This window comes from Coregonus clupeaformis, unplaced genomic scaffold (assembly GCF_020615455.1).
Source record: "Coregonus clupeaformis isolate EN_2021a unplaced genomic scaffold, ASM2061545v1 scaf0917, whole genome shotgun sequence".
NCBI lineage: Eukaryota > Metazoa > Chordata > Actinopteri > Salmoniformes > Salmonidae > Coregonus > Coregonus clupeaformis.
Window position 1 is genome coordinate 156,963 of NW_025534371.1, and position 9,324 is coordinate 166,286.

The window sequence follows — 9,324 nt, forward strand, 5'->3', positions numbered from 1 at the left end:
AGACAGTGTTAGTTGAAGACTGAGGCATACAGAAGGCATTTATTTTGATATTTTAAAACAACACAATTTATTCATCCAATAATTAAAATAAATGAACTTTTTGCTTATTGAGTACCGACTAAAGAGGTGGTAGTGTTCACCTACCCCTGGGCTCCATTGTGTGTGTTGTTGACTGGGGCCTGAGAGGTGGAAGAGGACACAGCAGGAACTACAGTTGTGGGTGTGGTCAGAGAGATGACTTGAGGGGTCAGCTTTTCTGTCAAGGTTCAACAGTTTCTGTATTTCATTTATTAGTGTTGAAGTGACACAATTTCAAATTTTTTATCAATGTATCAAGTATGCAAAATGACTTAAGTTGAATTATGTGAATTTGAAAGACTAATTTCACTATATTTGGTTAAAACTGGTCTCTCATTACTTACTGATGATGGTGTCAGTCTGTGTTGTGGTCAGTTGATTGACAGTGGAGATGGTGAATGTGGAAGTGGGGGTAGGGGTGGTGGTGGAGGCAGGTTTGATACTCTGTGTTGTGGTCAGTTGATTGACAGTGATGTGAACAGGCATCTGTAGGTCACCTGTGGAACACCAGTACCAGCCAGTATCCCCCATATTCAATCCATTCAGAGTCACTGTTAAAATGTGTCTGTTGTTGTTATCAATGGTCTGCTGTGATGTCACTGATGTTCCATCTAAAAGACCTGAATATCTTCCCACCAAGGGGACATAGTAGAGACCCATCTTACACCACAACCACTTCTTAGCCACAGTGTTACTATAGTGACAACAGACAGTGACACTCCCTCCTTCAACTCCAGTCACCTCCTGTTGGTCCACATAGAGTCCTGGAGTACCTGAACACAGAGGTACAGACACAAATTCACCAAGGGAGAAGCAACACATGTCATTTAATAGACAATGATGTACACTGAGTGTACAAAACATTAAGATCACCTGCTCTCTCCATGACATAGACTGACCAGGTGAATCCAGGTGAAAGCTAGTATCCTTTATTAATGTCACTTGTTAAATCCGCTTCAATCAGTGTAGATGAAGGAAAAGAGACAGGTTAAAGAAGGATTTTTAAGCCTTGAGCAAATTGAGACATGGATTGTGTATGTATGCCATTAAGAGGGTGAATGGGCAATAACAAATATTTAAGTGCCTTTGAACGGGGTATGGTAGTACGTGCCAGGAGCACCGGTTTGAGTGTGTCAAGAACTGCAACGCTGATGGGTTTTTCACGCTCAACCGTTTCCCATGTGTGTCAAGAATGGTCCACCACCCAAAGGATATCCAGCCAACTTCACACAACTGTGGGAAGCATTGGAGTCAACTGTCAGCGTCTGGGTGCAGTGGGGAAACGGAATCAGGCGCAGGACACAGAACTGAGAATAAATGGCTTTACTCGACTCCAAGTAAATATAGCAAACCCTCCACGCAGGGAAGAGCAAAAACAACAGCTCAACAGACGACGTAACAAAGAACAATCACGCACACACTCAGGAGGGAAAACAGAGGTAATATAGGGAAACTAATAAGCCTAATGAGTAACAGGTGTGAACAATACAGACAGAACTAGTGAGTCACAGAAACATCGATCGGTGACAGCTAGTACTCCGGTGACGACGACTGCCGAAGCCTGCCCGAACGAGGAGGAGGGGCAGCCTCGGCTGTATCCGTGACAGTACCCCCCACCTGACGCGCGGCTCCAGCCGTGCGTCAACACCGGCCTCGGGGACGGCCAGGAGGACGCGGAGCAGGGCGAGTCGGAATAACGACGATGGAACTCTCTTAACAAGGAGTGATCGAGGATGTCCCTCCTGGGAACCCAGCTCTGTTCCTCCGGACCGTACCCCTCCCACTCCACGAGATACTGCAGGCCTCCAACCCGACGCCTCAAATCCATGATGGAACGGACCGAGTACGCCGGTGCCCCCTCAATGTCCAATGGGGGCGGAGGAAACTCCCGTACCTCGGACTCCTGGAGCGGACCAGCTACCACCGGCCTGAGGAGAGACACATGGAACGAGGGGTTAATACAGTAATCAGGGGGGAGCTGTAACCTATAACAAACCTCGTTCAATCTCCTCAGAACTTTAAAGGGCCCCACAAACCGCCGACCCAGCTTCCGGCAGGGCAGGCGAAGGGGCAGGTTTCGGGTTGAGAGCCAGACCCGGTCCCCCGGTGCATAAACCGGAGCCTCACTGCGGTGGCGGTCGGCACTCGCCTTCTGTCTCCTAATCGCCCTTTGCAGGCGTACATGGGCAGCGTTCCATGTCTGCTCCGAGCGCCCACCGCTCATCCACCGCAGGAGCCTCGATCTGGCTCTGATGCCACGGTGCCAGGACCGGCTGGTAACCTAGTACACACTGAAAGGGAGACAGGTCAGTGGAGGAGTGGCGGAGGGAATTTTGTGCCATTTCTGCCCAGGGGATGTAAACTGACCAATCCCCCTGCCAGTCCTGGCAATACGACCTCAGAAACCTACCCACATCCTGGTTTACTCTTTCCACCTGCCCATTACTCTCGGGGTGAAAACCTGAGGTCAGGCTGACCGAGACCCCCAGATGGTCCATAAACGCCTTCCAGACCCTCGAAGTTAACTGGGGACCCCGATCAGACACTATAGGGCAAAGGAATGAGACGACAGGACTTAGAAAACCGATCCACAACGACCAGGATCGTGGTGTTGCCCTGTGACGGAGGAAGATCTGTAACAAAGTCCACCGATAGGTGTGACCACGGCCGCTGTGGAACGGGGAGAGGTTGTAATTTACCTCTGGGCAGGTGTCTAGGTGCTTTGCACTGAGCGCACACCGAACAGGAAGAAACATAAACCCTCACGTCCTGAGCTAAGGTGGGCCACCAGTACTTCCCACTAAGACAGCGCACTGTCCGACCAATGCCAGGATGGCCAGAAGAAGGTGACGTGTGAGCCCAATAAATCAAACGATCGCGAACCTTCGGACGGAACGTACGCACGACCCATTGGACACTGGGGGGGAGTGGGCTCCGTGCGTAACGCCCGCTCGATGTCCGCGTCAACCTCCCATACCACCGGCGCCACCAGACAAGAAGCCGGAAGAATGGGAGTAGTCTCCCTGGTCCGATCCTCTGAGTCATATAGCCGGGACAGAGTGTCTGACTTAGCATTCTGGGAACCTGGTCTATACGATAGGGTGAACACAAAACGCGTGGAAAACATGGCCCACCTTGCCTGACGAGGATTCAGTCTCCTCGCTGCCCGAATGACCTCCAGATTGCGGTGGTCAGTCAAAATGAGAAAAGGGTGTTTAGCCCCCTCAAGCCAATGTCTCCACACCTTAAGAGCTTTCACAACAGCTAACAGCTCCCGATCCCCCACGTCGTAGTTTTGCTCCGCCGGGCTGAGCTTCTTCGAGAAGAAAGCACAGGGGCGGAGTTTGGGAGGCGTACCCGAGCGCTGAGACAGTACAGCTTCTATCCCCGCCTCGGACGCGTCCACCTCGACTATGAATTGCAAGGACGGATCCGGATGAGCCAGCACGGGAGCCGTGGTGAACAGCGCCTTCAGCTGACCAAAAGCCCTGTTCGCCTCCGCTGACCACTGCAGGTGCACCGAACCGCCCTTTAGCAAAGAGGTTATGGGAGCTGCTACCTGGCCAAAGCCCTGGATAAATCTCCGGTAGTAGTTGGCAAAACCCAAAAATCGCTGCACCTCCTTTACCATGGTAGGAGTCGGCCAATTACGCATGGCTGAAATGCGGTCACACTCCATCTCGACCCCTGACTCTGACAAGCGGTATCCTAAGAAGGAGACGGACTGTCTGAAGAACAGACATTTCTCAGCCTTAACGTACAGGTCATGCTCCAACAGTCTATCAAGCACCTTGCGCACCAGGGACACATGCTCGTCGCGTGTAGCGGAGTATATGAGAATATCATCTATATACACCACTACACCCTGTCCGTGCAGGTCCCTAAAAATCTCATCGACAAAAGATTGAAAGACTGAGGGAGCATTCATCAACCCGTACGGCATGACGAGGTACTCATAGTGACCAGAGGTGGTACTAAATGCCATCTTCCACTTGTCCCCCTCCCGGATACGGATCAGATTGTACGCGCTCCTGAGGTCAAATTTTGTGAAGAAGCGTGCCCCGTGCAATGACTCCGTCATACTAGCAATGAGTGGAAGAGGATAGCTGTATTTTACGGTTATCTGATTTAGACCTCGATAGTCAATGCACGGGCGTAAACCTCCATCCTTTTTCTTCACAAAAAAGAAACTCGAGGAGGCAGGGGAAGTGGAGGGCCGAATGTATCCCTGTCCCAGAGATTCGGTGACATATGTCTCCATAGCCACTGTCTCCTCCTGTGACAGAGGATACACGTGACTCCTGGGAAGTGCAGCACCCTCACAGAGATCTATCGCACAATCCCCTCGTCGATGGGGTGGTAATTGAGTCGCCTTCTTTTTACAGAAGGTGAGAGCCAAATCGGCATATTCTGAGGGAATGTGCATTGGGGAGACATGGTTTGGACTCTTCACCATGGTTGCCCCTACGGAAACACCTACACACCTTCCCGAGCACTGAGGTGACCATCCCTTAAGAGCCCTCTGTTGCCACGAAATACTGGGGTCATGGGTGGCTAGCCAGGGAAGGCCCAGCACCATGGGAAACGCAGGGGTATCAATAAGGAAGAGACTAATTCTCTCTTCATGACCCCCCTGTGTCTCCAAGTGGAGCTGTGACCTCCCTAACCATACCTGACCCTAATGGGCGACTATCTAGGGCACGTATGGGGAAGGGCACATCTAACGGCAATATAGGAATCCCTAATCTATGCGCAACCAATCTGTCCATGAAATTCCCAGCTGCGCCGGAATCTAAGAGCGCCCTATGCTGGGAATGTGGGGAAAACTCAGGCTCCATAGGTGTGGACTCGGAAGGCTGGGGGATGGACTGGACGGACCCTGATCTGGACGTCCGCGGGTAGCCAACAGGTTATCCAGCCGGATCGATAAATCTACCAGCTGGTCCAGGTTAAGATTAGTGTCCCTGCAGGCCAGCTCCCGACGAACGTCCTCCCGTACACTGCATCGGTAGTGATCAATCAGGGCCCTCTCGTTCCATCCCGCGCTGGCTGCCAGTGTCCTGAAATCCAGGGTGTATTCCTGTGCGCTCCTCCTTCCCTGGCTTAGGTGAAACAGACGCTCCCCCGCCGCTCTCCCTTCAGGCGGAAGATCGAATACTGCCCGGAAACGAACGGACTCAGCGTCTATTCCACCCCACTCCGCGTTGGCCCATTCCAGGGCTCTGCCCGAAAGACAGGAGATGAGGGCGGACACGCTCTCGTATCCCAAGGGAGCCGGGTGGATGGTGGTCAGGTAAAGTTCCACCTGGAGCAGGAAACGCTTACACCCGGCAGCTGTCCCATCGTATTCCCTCGGGAGCGAGATCCGAAGACCACTGGACCCAGGGTTTGAGGATCTTGATGGAAGAGAAATCGGCAAAAGAGGAGGTGTAGAAAACCCAACTCTCTCCCATCGAGCCATGGTGTTGATCACTTGATCCAGAGCCGAACCTAGTCGCTGCAGTATGGTCGCGTACTGGTGGATGCGTTCCTCCAACGAAGCGCTGGGATCGAGCGTGCCTGCTGACTCCATAACGGGTGCGTGATTCTGTCAGCGTCTGGGTGCAGTGGGGAAACGGAATCAGGCGCAGGACACAGAACTGAGAATAAATGGCTTTACTCGACTCCAAGTAAATATAGCAAACCCTCCACGCAGGGAAGAGCAAAAACAACAGCTCAACAGACGACGTAACAAAGAACAATCACGCACACACTCAGGAGGGAAACCAGAGGTAATATAGGGAAACTAATAAGCCTAATGAGTAACAGGTGTGAACAATACAGACAGAACTAGTGAGAGACAGAAACATCGATCGGTGGCAGGTAGTACTCCGGTGACGACGACCGCCGAAGCCTGCCCGAACGAGGAGGAGGGGCAGCCTCGGCCGTATCCGTGACATCAACATGGGCCAGCATCTCTGTGGAACACATTTGACACCTTGTAGAGTCCATGCCCTGACTAATTGAGGCTGTTCTGAGGTCAAAAGGGGGTGCAACTCAATATTAGGAAGGTGTTCCTAATGTTTTGTACACTCAGTGTATACAAACACTAGATTGCTGATGCTATGTATTGGCCAATGAGAGGCTTTGAAGCCACCGTCCGCCATATTGGTACTCCTCAGAAGGAGCGGTCTTCAATAAGAAGAATGGAATTCTACAGTATTTCAATTTAATGTCTCAAAGATAATTAATAAATCAGCATTTGGTTGTGATTTTGATTTCATTATGCATGGCTTATGAATGTGTTATGAAGTCCTTATGTAGAAACCCTTCATAATAAAGTGTTTCTGTTCTCCACAGTATAACAATGTATACCCACAATGAAAACACACTCCATACATACATTGTATCTGCCTATATGTATAGCCATGTAAATACATTGTATTTAGAGCCTTAAAATAGTCTTCCCCAAGTCAATAGCTACATAGCTGTGTCATACTGAACAAATAAAAAAAACGTGTGATTGAGGAGAGGTATTGGGAGCTAACCTGTGGTAACTGACAGGTGCAAGTATGTATGTTGATCTCTTCCTGTAGTCTCCACAGCACACCAGTAATACCCAGAGTCCTCTGGCTGCAGATCAGTCATGGTAACAGAGAAGATTCTTCGGGTGACATCATCAGAGATTGACACCGTCCCAGATATCTTTGGTTGGTCTGTGCGTACTAGAGCAGAACAAGAATTCCAGTAATCTCCTTGACACCAGTATTTGACATATTCTATGTATCTCAGATTATAGCGACATGGGATGGTGATGAAGTTTCCTGTCTTCACAGACACCTTACTCACTGTGGACACACCGTACTCCCCTGCCTGGGTACCTGCAGACACAGCAACAGAAAACACATTTAGACTCAGTCCTTTCGGTCAACTGATAAGGTGGTCTACCAATTACCCATTCAGGTGGACAAGGACAACAGTCGGAGGGAGTAGTGTACAAAATGGCTGGTATAGCAGGGATGAGTGTGGGCTGAATATGTAGGCTAGCTAATATTTTGTCTGACTTCAAGCAGCAGCGCACTGAACCATGATACTTTTTCACTTCATAAAAACATTTTACCCTTACCTGAGAGTCTGGAGAAGAGGAGGAGGAGGAGGGAGAGATGAAGAGCCATGTGTGGTTTGTGTTTCTGTGTTATAGTACCTGTACACAAATGTATGTGTCAAGGACCGAGGCACCAAAGGCAATGACTCCTATACACATCACTGTCTGTACCCCTCATTCTGCTTCTGTTAAAGTGAACATACCCCTGATTGGCTGGTAACAATACATTCTGTGGATCAGTCAATACAATTGATATGATTTAATTTGTTCAAATTAATTGATTTCAATTATTTATTTATGTACCTACTTGATGTATTTGTTCCCAATAAAGTTAGACCAATATCTCCACAGACCAGACCAAAAATCAGCTTCAAAGTAAACCCATGATTAGACTTCCAGTCTATGTGATTTTAAGGTGTTTTGCCAAAATCCAGATATGAACCCTCTCTGTCTTAAAAAGAATTAGACTAGAAAGGAATAGAAATAGAAACAATAAACGTTGTCCAGGAAATAAACCCTGGTCATAGACACAGCTCCAAACCACATTGTCCTGTAAGGTAGCGGATCAGCAGTAGCTCAGGAAGCTGCTGTACCACAAGACTACAGGTTTCAGGTTAACTCAATGCATTACATGTTGATAAAAGACTGCTTAGCTAAACTGTAGGGTTGGTTGGCAGTGGCTGGTATGGTGTCACTATTGGTTTATTTGACAAAAAGGTTGTTGGAGTTCCAGAATCCAGTGAGGAATATTTGCAGTGCGGGACAAAAACAGGAAAACCACACCAAAAAATTACAAATTTGAAAAACACGAGACTAGACTTCAACTTGGCTTTCAGTCGATACCCATATGTCTTGGGCTCTAAACGTTACATGCTTCTGCATCAAAGGTTCATTGCCGCGTTCACGTGGCAACCCCGCCCATTTCTACAATTGATGTTCTTAAAATTATATTTTTAACCTAACCTTAACCCTAACCTAACCACACTGCTAACCTTATGCCTAACCTTAAATAAAATGTTGACTTTGTGGCTGTGGAATCTGACTCGGTGGCTATGGAAGCTAGTGGAATCTGCTTATCATGGTCTGCCCGCGACTCCAGGTCCGGGACGAGCTCTACCCCAGCCTATAAATTGCCATAGCCCCTCCTACGGAAACAATCAAATTCAATAAAGAAACTATACATTCAAAATTGCTAAAAATATTATAAAAAACATAATAAAAGGTGCCATAAATTAATCAAAGTAAATGTTTACAGAAACCAACTTAAGGTACTTAAACAGTAACATATGATAAATGCCCCACTGTTCATCAATTCCCTGCCCTGTACTTTAACAGATTTGGTTTGAACCCCGGGAACTCCTCCACAATTGTCCTTTGACTCTCCACTCTGGTTAATAATTTATTTTGGGCAGACGGAGACCAGGACACGTGAATGTTCAATGGCGACCACAAACAGTTCTGATTTTGTATATAGGTTCAGAACCTTTATGAAACAGCAGAGTTGAAAAATATATAGCAAATATAAATCAAAACTGGAGGGTCTTCAGAGATATATAGGATGGGTTGAGGGTAGCTGAAGGATGGGACTAAAAACAAATAAAAGAGAGCTATTGTAAAATATACTGTGTCCGTAAAATGTATATAGTTTGTATAAGCTGGAAGTAGAAGCTTAAGTGTTGTTGTCCCTTAGTTTACTGGAAAGAGGAGACAGAGGCTGTGAGACAGAGGTTTAATCCTTGATACATGAAAAGAGGGATGTATACGGAGGGTGCGGGGCAACAGGAGACGAACAGCAGAGTGGCTAAGAATCTTAGAGATGGGGAAAGGGCCGATATAACGGGGGGAAAGTTTGCGGATCTCCACCCGGAGGGGCAGATCCCGAGTGGTCAGCCATACCCTCTGCCCGAGACGACAATGGGGAGCCGGGGTCCGATGGCGGTCCGCCTGTCGTCCATACCTGGAGGTGGTCTTGAGAAGAGCATACCGGGCTCTCTTCCAGGTACGGCGACAGTGGCGGATGGACATCTGGGCCGAGGGTATGCTGACCTTGTCCTCTTGCTCAGGGAAGAGCGGGGGCTGATATCCCATCGAACACCCGAAAGGCGAGAGACCAGTGACTGAGCAGGGAAGGTTGTTGCGGGCATACAATGGGGAAAAAAATT

General features: G+C 48.6%; 1 protein-coding gene across 1 annotated transcript; it reads right to left on the reverse strand.

Moving 5' to 3' along the window:
• Nucleotides 1–414: 414 nt before the first annotated feature.
• On the reverse strand, nt 415–9,117 carry LOC121558405 (polymeric immunoglobulin receptor-like). The gene is made up of 4 exons (XM_045217100.1): nt 9,059–9,117; nt 7,184–7,191; nt 6,606–6,938; nt 415–851 (listed from the first exon to the last, which is right to left on the reverse strand). Exons 1-4 carry the CDS (start codon nt 9,115–9,117, stop codon nt 415–417), a joined length of 837 nt encoding a protein of 278 aa, XP_045073035.1.
• Nucleotides 9,118–9,324: the final 207 nt, after the last annotated feature.

Coding starts and splice junctions, on each gene's coding strand:
- LOC121558405 (XM_045217100.1), bottom strand. CDS start 9,117: ATGGACGACAGGCGGACCGCCATCGGACCCCGGCTCCCCATTGTCGTC. Junction 852..6,605: donor GCACCTGTCAGTTACCACAG/GTTAGCTCCCAA, acceptor CTCTGTGTTCAG/GTACTCCAGGACTCTATGTG.